Here is a 13540-nt window from a genome sequence, read left to right as displayed (position 1 = left end):
CTTTTGGTTTATATTTTAGACTGTATACTTTTATAAATTTTTGGTTACATTATGATTTACATTATGGTTTACATTTTATTTAGACTATACACCTTTATAAATTTTGATGATATTTAACATAGCCGGTATCCATCATTGCAGGATCATGCAGAACACTTCCACTGTCCCCCAGTTACTCCCTCTTCCAACTATTTTATTCCTCTCTTCCCCCCAGTGACAACAAAGCTTCACTGCTTGGAGGACCAGATTCACAGATACTTTCCACAATGCTGAGGGCTTGACACACTAGTCTGTCCTCCCCCATTGGAAACCACGCATGCTCTTGAGAGACACTTTCCCCTCTGTTTGAGAACATCAGGCCTCCCCAGGATGGGGTATAACACTTTCCCACTCATTGTATAGGTCTCCACCCACTGATATAACACACTACAAGATGAGCACTCACACACTCCCTAGAAGCCTGCCCCAGGTGCACCCTGTGCCAGTTGACCCTCGTCAAACACCAGTAACTTTTCCTTATTATATTTTCTAAAGAGTTTCCTCAACATTATAGTTTCAACCACATACCCAACAATCTCCCATGTTCACTTGCTACCCCCAAATCCTTGGCCCAACTGACCCATCCTCCCAACCTAGGCACCCTTCAAGCCTGCAAAGCCCAACCTAATAGTATCCCTACGCCCGTCTTATCCCTTCACAGTAGATACACCCCCAGGTATGGGTGTTCCCGAGGGCTGCGGTGACACCCAGGTCCTACGGTCATGACAGATGGCTCTGGAGTTCAGTGCCTTGCCAGTGGGCCCACTTTGGAATTTGTGCTCCTGAGTGTGATGGAGTTGGACTCAGATGTGACTTCTCTATGCATGACTCCTTTTATCACTTTAAACTGTGGCTGGCTTTGGGGTGGTATATGCTCAGGAGACTTGAATCTCTAGACTGTCCATGTGCCAGCTGGGCCCTGAGTCTCAGCAGAGTTGCAACATCTACTCTCCAGTTCATTGGACTTACCCAGGTCAGCTAACAAGGAGGTGAGGATGGTCAACCACCATACCAGAGAACCAAGAGATTACAGCTGCAAGCAGGAGAATTCCACCCATCAGCCATGTGGGATCGAAGGCCCCTCTTGATATAGAGGTGAGTGGACATCACTCCTCAGGACGGAGGAATAAAATATGGATTAGAGTGGACTTACTGGTATTCTACTAGAGAATTATTGTGACTCTAGCAATGGAAGAAATTGTATCACTGATGTGGAGACAGTGGCCATAGGAGTGCTGAAGGCAAGGAGAGGGAAAAAGAGGTATGATACAGGGACATTTTTGGGACTTTGGCATTGTCCTGAATGATTGCAGGGAACAGAGGCAGGACATTATATATCCTGCCATAATCCACTGAACAGACTGGGAGAGAATGTAAATTACAACATAAACTATAATCCAGGGTGTGTAGCAATGCTCCAAAATTTATTCATCAAATGCAATGAATGTACCACACTAATGAAAGAAGTGGTGGATGTGGGAAGAGTGGGGGTTGTGGGGAGTGGAGTATATGGAAACCTCTTATATTTTTTTGTAACATTTTGTGTGATTTTTGTGTCTTTAAAAAAATTTTTTTAATTGAGGTATGAGGTGTTTTTTTTTTGGACAGGATCAGGTGGGGTCAACAGCCTTCTCTGAGGAAGGAGGACACAGGCACTGATCTTTGTATTACTTCCATATTTTGGACAGTTTAATGATGGTGAGGACATGGATTAAGTGCTTAACATAAGCCTAAATGTCATCATTTAAAATTTAACATTCCCTGGTCTGCTCTGAGAAGCAAAGCACAGACTCTGGTTTACCAATTCTTTTTTATTGAAATGAATCAGGAATAATTAGCTCATGAAAAGAGCTGCTGAAAAACTTACATTTTGAATTTCATTACATAAATGCTAAATTTTGTTTGATAAGTTTTTCATTTGTGATCACTTTTGATAATGACAAATATAAAAGTCTCAAAGTAAATGAGACTTGTTTTCTGCTTTCACATATTTTTAAGGACCAAATTCAAAGGATTTATTTATGTTGGATACCAAATCTCAGACTCATGGCGAGATCCTCTCATATTTCATTTTAGAATCCTCACAGATAATCTGATGACAGCTGTTACCAAATTATCCAGCAGCACTCCAATTAATGCTTAAGTTTATTAATCAGAAAACTCCCATTAAGCATACACTGTACTTGGCATCTGTTAAGATAACTCCACTTTCTGATGAACAGCATTTTTTTTTCCCCAGTTTTCCTTCCCTCCATTTTCAATTTGCTAGATGGAATGAAGGTTTCTCTGTGATCCAAAGCGAACATGACCAATCTTTGAAAAAGTGGGCAGAAAAGCACCAGAGAGAAAGGATATGTATGTTGTAGGTCTCACATTTTTAGTGAAAATGGATTATTTTCAACAGCACAACTAAGCAACACTGACATGATGGTAAGCTCATTTCGGGCGTAAAATCATACAATACTCATTTGTTTAAAACACTCTGACTGGGGTAACAGAAGGTCTATACAAATTTCCTACACACAAAATGCATCTTTCCTGTAAACTAGCATATATTTAGCACATTCTTCATATGACACTAGGTTAAATCCAGCCATCACTTTTGAATAGCTGACACAGAAAAGCATCCAGTGGAAACAAACACACCCTATATTACAGGGTTGAAATAGAAACCTGGTGTAAAAAAATAAACAAACAAAAAAAATAAACAGGGAGAAATTATCCTGGAGTAGTGATGGAGACATGACCTATAAGTGGAATTGTGCTTGTTCCCAGCCAAGCACTACCCAGGTGAGTGGCCTCATCTCCAGAGGTGTCTCCTTGGGGCGCATACAAATCATGAGGTCGGCCACGGGGTTCTTCCTGGACTGGGAAGTGCTTGGAGACCCAGGAGTTATCAACAGTCTGTGATCCTGTCCGCTTTGAGTGTCTTGATGCTGCAACAAAGAAGGCCACACAGCATGTTAGAAACTGGCTTTGAATCACTAAAACAAACTATTAAGGAGAAAACCAGGAATGCAGAATCCTAAAATGGCCCCCACAGGAGACCAGGAGCCAACCACTGCACAACAGGTAAATTTGTTCAAGAGGCGGCTTTCTGCCTGCAGCCTCACTTGTGTCGTCTCATAATTTCAGTTTCTGAAATAGCTTCTTTCATTACAGAAATACTCGCTCATCACAAAAAGAAAATTAAGTATAGAAATGCAAAAAAACTTTCAAGTACATAATACTCAAGATACATAGTTGGTACCTAGATTTTCAGATCTTATTTTTTACTCTTTTTAAGTTAAAAAAAAGTCCTATTTTTTACTATACACATATATAGTCAATGTGTATATATATGTATATATTACACATAGTGGTTGTATATATATTAACACATAGTATTGTATATATATATATATTAAATATATACTGTATGTGTGTGTATATATATAATTATACTGTATAACCTAAAATTTCCACTTACTATGTTGGGTTTAGCTATGTCAATTGTATGGTTTTAGTGTTCTAAAAACAAAAAACTTGTTACTCCTATGGTTATACAGAAGTATTAAACTTACCTCAAACAATTTCATCAGCAGCTATCAATAGCCCATAGTGCTATTAAAAAAAAAAAAAAGAAAAGAGAAAACCACGTGAGCCTCCAAAGCAGAGCGGTGGGTGAGATCACAGACTGTGTGCCAAGCAGCAGCCCCGGGACCAACGGGAACACAGACCACAGACCACAGCTCAGCATGTTTATCAGGAGGAATACTTCAGATAAACAAAAGGCTGGGTTCTTCTAGCTTTCCTTTCTATTGCTTCAGAAAAGGACAGAGAAACCATGGAAAGTAGAACAGTGACTATTTGCAATCTGGGGTTAAAGGGACAAGAGCACGCGGACCAGGTGTAGAAGACACCAAACTAGCACCAACTGGCCAACAGCAGCGCTCTGCCCCTGACGGCTAACCCACCGGCATTTTTAAAGCTCTGCCTCTGGGACCCCAAGACAGAAGCAATGGAAGTTCTGCAGGAACCTTGTTACAACTGGATCCACAGATGCCAGAGGCAAGGGTGTGCATTTCCTCCTGAGTGCCCCGCTGGATCAGCAATCAGGTGGTGGCACTACTGTCACCTGAAATTATTTCCTGCTCAGGGCCTTGACAATGAAAAAGGTCCAGGCAAGGGCGAGGTGAGTGAACTGTCAGGAAGGTCTGCGGTGTGGACGCTGCTGAGAACCACATGAAACTGGGGTGGGGGGGGTGGAGTACTCAGAGAGCACCCTAAGCATCCACTGGGCCAAGGCGCTCCTTCCTAGGCTCCGAAGTGCTTTACGTTAAGAACTGTACACGCCTGACCGTGTGGGTCTCTTCTGTGCTCCTGTCTATGTTCTCAGTAAAGAAGCAAGCTCTTTATTGAAGGGGCTCCAGGGTTCCATGGGAAAGAGAATTCTGGGGTGCTGAGTTGGGCTAGCACTGCCTCCTGTTACCACCCACAGCGCTTGGCTCAGGGGCTGCTGACTTTTGCGGTGGTCATTTTCAAGGCGCCCATGCACTGGGGTGCCTGGTGGCTCCATAACATGTGGCCCACTGACTTGCTTTCTCAGGCAGGGGAATGCCTGGACACTGGGCATGCTCACCGGACCACTGGTGCTTCTCCTCCCACCTAGCTGCGCCTTCCCCACGGATCTCCAGGCAGGAGTCACCACCCCTTCCGGGCAAAGAGGTTGCTCAGGGGTGGGAAGGAGGTAAAATGACCCAATTTGTGCAATTAAAAATAATCCTGGGGAAGCGGACGTGGCTCAAGTAATAGAGCTTCCGCCTACCATATGGGAGGGCCTGGGTTCAATCCCTGGGGCCTCCTGGGGAAAAAGAAGAGAGTGCCTGTGCAGTGAGCCAGTGCCTGCATGAGTGCCTGCGTGGTGAGCTAGTGCCTGCATGAGTGCCCACGTGGTGACCCAGTGCCCGCACAAGTGAGTCACGCAGCAAGATGATGATGCATCAAAAGAGAGACAAGGGGAGAGTCAAGGTGAAGCGCAGCAGAACCCAGGAACTGAGGTGGCGCAACTGACAGGGAACCTCTCTCCATATCAGAGGTCTCTAGGATCAAATCCTGGTGAATCCTATAGGAGAGAAAATGAGAAGAGAAGACAACACAGACAGCAAAAAACAGCAGGGCAGGAGGTGGGGAAGGGGGGAACATAAGTAAATAAATAAATTAAAAAAAAAAAAATCCTGGATGCTACTGGTGTGAAGGTCCAAATTCCTTCAGACCATGAGGATGTGGCGGCCAACACAATAAAGTAACGGAAGCCAATCCGTGCCACGGGGGACAGCCCTCTGCCCAGAGGAGAGGTCACAGGCTCATCATGGCACTCGCAGACTGAGTTTGGATTCAGTCGCCAGATCTCTCCTAATACAGGGCTCTGGGCAGCCAGGACAAGCAGGCAGGAGGCGGCACAGGAAGTGGAAGCTCTCTGCACTGATGCACTACAGGCTGTGCTAAAAAAGAAAGGCCCTGGCTCCTAAGACCTGAAGCTGTCTTAGGAAGGGCTCCGAGGATACCTACAGACCCACGTGGCCAGATCCGAGTCTTCTTTGAGGGTCTCGTGGAATAGAAATGTGTCCTAACATCCCTAGAGCTCCTGAGACTTAGTGTCCTTGGTTTACTGGCTCTAGGAAAATTACTGAGGATATCCAGGAAATCTACCAAGGTTCCCATTGGAGAGTAAGATATTCAGGTAGGAAAATGAATCCTGATTTAACTGGTAGGATGAAAGATGCTGCAGAGGAACTTACATAGGCTCCCAGCCAGTCTTTGGTATTTTTCTCTTACTGAAGCCAAGAGTTCCTCAACGTGCTCTTGCAACTATACTATAGAATAGCAACCCAGAGATGAATGGTTTCAACAAGCAGAAGGAACTCAAATTTACTTTGGCCCATTCATACCCTAGCTCTACCTTCACAGAGGTGTGGAGTGGTATGTTCCTCAAAAGGACACAGGCTTCAAATATGTAAGGTAGAATTACTATGGCTGTACAATACAACTGGGACGTTTCATCTCTTTTTGCATTTCGACGTTAATGAGCCAGAATGAGCTGTTCATTAGCAAGGGTGAAGAGCAGCATTTATTTCTCAACAGACTGCAATTATGAATTTAATTTCCATGTTTGCCATCATTATCATTTCCTCCTCCTGTACAGAAATTACTTAAATCCAAGAGTTGCCAAATTTCATCCTGTCCAAGTTAGGTGAGTGAACTGACCAGTAACAAGAACCACAGCAAGTTTCTTAAGCCTAGAGAACTGAGTATTTTCCTCTAGAAAACAGGGCCTCCCTGAGCCTGTGTGAGTAGTCACTGCCTCTCGTCTATGCTAGCAATGGAAATTTGCTTCTCAGCGAAGGGGCTCTGGGGCTTTGTGGGAAAGGGCACGAGCAGGAGCATGGCAAGGTGGACAATGTCAGGCTTCTGCCGACTTCCACAGCACTCAGCTCCGAGGCTGAGAATTAGGGAAAGTCTAGCAGGCTTTGATGAGCATTTCTAGATAATCAAGGGTCCCTGGCGTCTCAGACACCATCTCTCAAATTGACACGTCCCTTTCACCTGCAGAGGGATTTTGTGGATGGAACACGCACTTCCAGGTCTACCAGTTGTCTCTTTCTCAGTATAGTGCTGTATTTTCTAGATTTCCCTTCTGTGTGGGATTTGTAGCCAGTAGGGAGGAAGGTGGCTAGCAGGTAGCCTCCAGCTATCAGATCCTTCAACATCTGGCTCAACTGCAGAGAGCTGCTCTGCCTGAGGTCTTGTCCTTCTTGGGAAGCCCATATTCAGTGACAGAGGAAGGCGGGGGAATAAAGATCCAGCCAGTTTGGCCCAATGTGTGATGCCCTTGAAAGGCAGGTCTTGCTTCAGAGTTCAACAGGCAGGCCTACATCAATTTCTCTCTCTGCCCAATCCTGCTTTCTTCCCCTTCCCTTCATAAGTGTGGATCCTAATAAACAGCTTGTACCCCGAACTCTACCTCGGTGCTGCTTCCAGAAAACCCAACCTTTGGCACCTGCCCAGGCTTGCCTCTCTCCCTTGAGTTCTCCATGCAGCACTCACCAACACGTCCTGGAAAGGAGTGCTTTTGAGGCTTCACAACAAAGAGGTGAGCAGCATGTACCAATTCTACAAGCACAAAAAATTCTAGAAGATCTGATGTTAGGGGAACATGTATAACTGAGAACAAATCTCATTTGACTTTGAGAATTTCTGTCCATAAATAGAAATACTTTCCAAGCATCTAATACCATAAGAAGATAAGTATGTGAAGCATTCCACAGCATGTTCTCTTCTCCCCAGTGCAAACATCCCTAACTGGTACTTGTCTTGGATGGACCTTCAAATCTTTTACAACAAAGCATTCTACAAACCAAGTCTAGCATATTGGAAGTAGCAAATTGAGTTGATTTGCCATCTCAGAACTAAACTGTCCCTGTTTTTTGTTATCATCATTTCCCTCCTCCTAAATGGCAGATAAGATCAAGAGTTCTTAAGTTTCTATAATATTCAACTTAAAATTGGGTAAACCCATCATCCTTCTCAAAGGGCAATTTTTAAAATCTTTCCAGTTCTGTTCCTCTTGAAACCTGATGAAGGTTAACTGTGTTATTAAGCAACAATGCAGGAGATGAACATGGCCCCTGCCTGGTGAAATGCATCTGGGCGGGGAGGCCCTATATAAACACCTGGTGGGAAGTTGCAGGTTTGGCTCCCCTGAATGCAGTGACTCTTTTACCGGGATGTGTCCCTGTGGGGACCCTGGAAGCTCACCTGTGGAGGCTGCTACCAGAGATACTGGCTCCCACGTGGGGCAGCGGGCTAAAACAAGGTGGAGCTCCCTACCCAACACAGTAGACTCCCTTCTTTGCACATGAGATACCACTTCGGGGAGGGGGTCAAGAACACTGCCTCCAGGACAGCAGTGGGGGCAGCTGCAGACACCAGGCCTGCTGAAGAGGGACGCCGACACGGCCCTGTGGGCAGCCCCTGCTTCCTGGGCCCACCTCTTCTTGGCAGGCAGGTAGACGGGTGGGTCTCAATTTTTAGTTGAGCCTCAGAAGAGGTTCCCAGGCAGGTAATGCTGTGACCTGATAAATATCCAGAACCACAGAAAGCTTCTTAATTCTAGGGAATATGAATTTATAAAGATTTTGGAGGAATGGTTGAGGTTCTTTTTCTGGCTGATTATAGTTAATTTATTAGAAGGAAGGAAGGAAAGAGGGAAAGAAGGAAGGAAGGAGGGAAAAGTTTTATAGACTGTAACTGTTTAGAGTTTATTTGGTGCCAAGAAATGCCAAGTGGGAGGTACGCATAAATTTAATCCTTAGTGATCTAGAGTCATATATAGCATTTTAAGATGACACCAAATTTTAGTTACTGAGCAATTCTGCTATTAAGACCGCCACTGAATACTAAATGTATGACATCATCGAATGCTACAAAGGGCACCACTGAAGACTAAACATGAAGAGAGTGTCATGCAGAGGACAGCGAGTAGCATTAACAGCATGCAGAAAATTCAGGCTGAGCCACGGAAGACCCGACGTCTAACACAGGGAAGGCATGCATGTTCAGACTTTTGCTTTACCTTGTCATAACAGGATTGTGAATACCATATAAATGATCTTTATGATAACCATTATTACCATATTCCATACTGTAACAAAAATAAATAGACCAAAAAGACTGTGTTATCTCTCAGATGAAGCATTTACATCATGGATTACAAAGACAAGGTAATGATCATGAAAAGTTTGGGACAATATATTAACTCTACACAGAAGGTAAATGGGTGTATTTTTACATTCCGCTACCCTTAAAAAGCCAAATACCCAAATAACTACTTTGTATATTAAGTAATTTAAGATATAAAATGTCCATTAATTCAATACCTATTTCCCAAGCACCTTCTATGTGCCAGAACTCTTTTTAAGAGGCTTCCAGATTGACGTTTATCCGGGCATATATATTGTTATATAATTTCAAGATACTATTGATTTAAAATGCCCATGATATAATAATAAAAACCTCCCAAGTCCCCTCTTATGAATATGGTTTAAAAAAAAAAGGCTTACTTTTTCATGGGTACAGTTTCAACACTATAAAATACAAAAAAAGGGAAATACGATTATTTTTTTATTACTATTAAAATGCAACAGCTGCATTCCCCGCCTTCTAATTCTAATATGGATGCACAATGCGGTGCAAATTCAGGAGAGACCCATGCTGAGAAGGAAATGAATGAAATAAAAATAAAGCACACAAGTTCACCAGACACAGAGTGAAGGGAAAACTAGAGAGCCAAAATGAACACTAGTAAAAACAGTTATTATAAAGTAAAACACCAAGTCTCCAATGAGATGGAGGAACTGCAAACAAGAAGCAGAAAGCGTGGTTAAGGAAACAGAATATTAAGCAAGAGGACAAAAATAACCAAACCAAGCATTACCAAGTCCATAGATACAAAATACTTGAGTAGGGATAACTTGCTAATTTTTTTTTTTTTTTAAACTCAGGTATAAATGCATCAGAGCTCATCTTTAGCAGCTCTCTCTTGGAAGGTAGCACCACTGAGCGACCATCTCCCGTTGGCTGGAAATCTCATACTTACTCATCATACACATCCTCTGAATCCATTCGACGAAAGTATTTGGCCAGTTTTACTGCAAAAATGACAGCCGGAAGTAAAAATAGCGTAGAGTTTCCTACGCCAAACCAAAACAAATTCTAGGAAAAAAAAATATTAGGACAATTAATGCTTGAGGATGGGAAATGGAACACAACAGTTACTTTGAGAAGAAAATTTTTATTGAGTTTTCATTTTGTTCTTTGAAGCCATTTCTGAACTTAATGTGGTCCGGCCTCCGTGTGAAGTGCTACCTGTTATGGTAATTCATTTCAGCTTTCTAAAACCTTGTAGGCCCCATTATCGTATTGATTTCACAAATGAGGAACAGAACCGGCGTGTGGTAGAGCCAGGACTGGAACCTAGGGTACTCCAAAGTCAACTTCTAACCGCCTCACTCTATAGCCTCCCTTTGCTGCCCTGCCTATTCACCAGTAAGAGCGTGGATGGCCAGCAGACGCAAGTTCAAATGCCTTTCAGGAGCAGTTTGACATGAAGATGAGTGATTAACCTTTTGGGCCTTGCTTCTGTATCCGAACAGTGATCAGACGGGGGTCGGGAGCCGGGGGCTGGTTGCAGGGAGACCAATTCAGAATCTAACTTAGGATTCCCATCGTGAAGACCCCCATTAAAGCCAGGGGCTGCCAAGCATCAGGACACAATGGGTACAAAGATAGAGAGGGGGGAAGCAGCCCTGAAGGGGCAAGTGGATGGGATCGTTTCCATCAGGGCATGAAAGTCCATCTAGGAGATGGAGGGGCATGTGGACCAGCGAGATGGAAGGATACAGCAATACGGACAGACTGAGAGACAGACAGCTAGGTCATTTCCTTCTTTCACTGAACAGCAATACTCTGTGCCAGGCACCAGACAACAGGGACACAACAGTGAACAGGCAGGCCCTGCATGCAGGAGCTCAGGGTCTAGTGGGGGGAGACAGGTCTTCAAGAAAAATACCATGCACGCCACGCGCTAGGCTTCAAATTGCAGAGTTCCCCAGGAATGCAGAACAGGGAGCCCAGTCTAGTTTGGAGGGTCAAAAAAGGCTGAACTTGTTTCTGAATGGAACAGCCATTCCATTCAGCGAACACTGACTTAGTGTGCCCGGAGTGGGCCCTAAGGAGTGCAATCTCCATCCGAACAACCCCATTAGGTTGATGAGGCTTAGAGAAGCTCAATCATTTGTTCAAAGCCACAGAGTTCAGAAAATGGCAGATGAGGAATTTGAATTCAGAGTTTATGTCCTCAACCATTATGATACAGGACCTAGAGGAGCTAGCAGGGAAGGTGTGGAAGGAGAGGAGAAGAGCGAAAGAGAGAAAAAGAAAAGAACACAAGTGTTCATTACCAATCCAGGCAGCAGGAATGGCACATGCAAAGGCCCTGAGGTAGGGGGATAGAGATGTATTTGAAGACCTGAAAGAAAACAATTGTGGCTGAACCATAGGAGGAAAGGTGGTAGCCAGCCTAACATGAGGTCTGGATGGGCAAGGGCGTGATGCCACGGGGCCCAATACACCGCACTGAGGGTCCAGAACTTTTTTGTAAAAGCACCAGGAATTCACTACAGGGCTTTACGAGGGGAGGGAGAGAATCAGCCTGTGGAGAGAATAAGTGTATATCAAGGAGTAAATAGGGCTGAGGAATAAACTTGATACACTGTAGTTTATCATCCCAACTATCACATCTCAAAGGGCTTTTACATCAGAAATTGAATTGTTTGATGTAGCTTTGAGATTGTATATGTCATTTGACTAAATGTCCTTCTGAATATTGGCAGTCCTCATACTTTCTAATTATTCTGGACACTTTTCTTCATGAGGGTCTCCTAATTTCTATAAATACAATTCCAGTAAGAAAAAGATATGCAAATAGGACCTTGACTCTTCTAGTCTATTGGGTATTGTAGCAGTTTGACAGTTATGAATTCCAAAAATAGATATTGGATTATGTTTGCAATCTGGTCTGTACCTGTGCGTGACTGAGTTATGAGTAGGGCTTTGACTGGGCCACGTCATTAGGGCAGTGAGTCCCTGCCCCTTGGAGGGCGGGGACTCACAGATAAAAGACATGGCAAAGGACAGAGTTGAGGGTTCTTAATGTGGAGTTTTGATGTTGGAGTTTGATGCTGAAGTTGGAGCCCCAGGGAGAGAGACAGAGCTGTTCACCTGATAGTCTACAGATGACCTGTGGAGAGAGGCAAAGCCTAGAGAGCCTCATAGTCTACAGCTGACCTTGTGGAGAAAACAGAGGTGCTGAGCCCAGAGGAACGCAGGAAGCCCGAACCCTCGCGGACATCAGCAGCAATCTTGCTCCAACCCGTGAAAATAGACTTTACTGAGGGAAGTGACTTATGCTTTATGGCCTGGTATCTGTAAGCTCCTACCCCAAATAAATACCCTTTTTAAAAACCAACCAATTTCTGGTATTTTGCTTCAGCACCCCTTTGGCTGACTAATACAGGTATCATAATACATTCACCTAAATTTTAGAGTTTGGGGTATAGATTCTAAAACCATAACAGATCCAAGTAGAAAACTACTGCACATACTGCAATATGGAGGAAAAAAAATCAAAGATGATGGATTTATTGTGTCACTTTATTTCAAAAGATAAAACTCTTACCATAGGTTCGACAAGGCTGTGACATAGAAAGATATCAAAAACAGAATCTAAAGCCATGGACACGGGTTTGCAGGAGGCAATATTCAGTGTGATCTATGGGATAAGAAACACAGGCAAACTTTAACTGAGATCCACCCACAAAAACCCACCAGATGTAGGCATGCATTACCTTTGTCCTGTTTCCCCCCAAAAGGGATTTCTAGGTCTCCTAGAGTGTGGAGCTGGCAGGTGATTTCAATGGCTAAACTCTGAGGCAGGACCCCTGTTCTTCCAAACCTGTTTCCTCATTTGCTGTTTCGAATAAGACTTGTGCTGCAGGACTGCTGGGAGAGGGATAAAGTCTCCGTGCCCGGTACAGCAGCCCAAATTTCATACCTGCCTCCTCTGTCATTTGACAAAGGAAGCAGGAAGAAAATGGAGGGTTCATGACTTTGTAAGTGGACATTTTAGAACATGAGCCAGCTCACTTTTTCTATAAAGGGCTGAAGAACTACTGTTTTAGCACTTTCAGGCCTGACTGAGACACATCTGTCATAACAACTCTGTCGTTGTACTGTGAAAGCAACCCTCAGCGATCTAAAACAAACAACTGTGGCCATGTTCCAATTTAAACCTTTATTTACAGAAAGGTTATACTTGCCAACCCTGTTTTAGAAGACAGTACACAAGGTACTCATTCACGTGGCGAGAATAAACATGTTTAATGAACCAAGAACAGATGTTCCAATCCCACTCATGACCTAAGGAAGTTCTCTTCATCCAAAATTTTTTTGTGTGCATGTACAATAAACTAGGTGCCACCTTTTATTTTTTGCAAGGGGTAATCTTAGTTCTTTTCCTTTTTTGTTGGCTCTACCTTCCTCTTTTTCCTCCATCTACCCCATGTTAAGGACTTCATGTTTCTCCAGTTCAAACAATCATATATCTTATAGGCTTTTTCACTGTGAGTATTCCCAAGAGTGTGTGTGTAGGGTTCATATGTTGTATATTTTTTCCGCATCTTGCTTTTCTCTCAGGTCACCAGGTACCACTCTGATTCACTTTTTTCAAGGGTACCTAATAATTTCTGGTAATTCGCCCATTCCTGACCAGATACACTTTGGTTCCAGGGCATTTGTCTCATATTCCGGAGGTAGCTATGCCCAAACGTGGCCCTCGGTCTAGCGACGAGACGCACAGTGATGATCGTGGAGGGATGCACCTGTTTCCCCCATCACCCTCACC

At 43.7% G+C, this 13540-nt stretch overlaps 1 protein-coding gene across 10 annotated transcripts in view; it reads right to left on the bottom strand.

The window, feature by feature from the left end:
- Positions 1-1835: 1835 nt before the first annotated feature.
- The window catches only part of PROM1 (prominin 1), a 130841-nt gene continuing 119136 nt past the window's right edge, over positions 1836-13540 (bottom strand). For 3 of the 10 annotated variants that reach the window (XM_058300656.2, XM_004455236.5, XM_004455237.5), the window contains exons 22-27: positions 12317-12409; positions 9677-9792; positions 9141-9164; positions 8654-8722; positions 3603-3642; positions 1836-2975 (exon numbers count right to left, since the gene is read on the bottom strand). In XM_058300656.2, coding sequence (XP_058156639.1) covers positions 3627-3642; positions 8654-8722; positions 9141-9164; positions 9677-9792; positions 12317-12409 — 318 coding nt within the window. In that variant the 3' untranslated portion in view covers positions 1836-2975; positions 3603-3626. The remainder of the gene's footprint in view (positions 2976-3602; positions 3643-8653; positions 8723-9140; positions 9165-9676; positions 9793-12316; positions 12410-13540) is intronic. The other 7 variants (XM_071217197.1, XM_004455241.5, XM_071217196.1 and 4 more) reach the window with 3 other exon arrangements.

The sequence above is a fragment of the Dasypus novemcinctus genome, chromosome 1, assembly GCF_030445035.2.
Source record: "Dasypus novemcinctus isolate mDasNov1 chromosome 1, mDasNov1.1.hap2, whole genome shotgun sequence".
Classification (NCBI taxonomy): Eukaryota; Metazoa; Chordata; class Mammalia; order Cingulata; family Dasypodidae; genus Dasypus; species Dasypus novemcinctus.
This window is presented reverse-complemented; position numbering and strand designations above follow the sequence as displayed.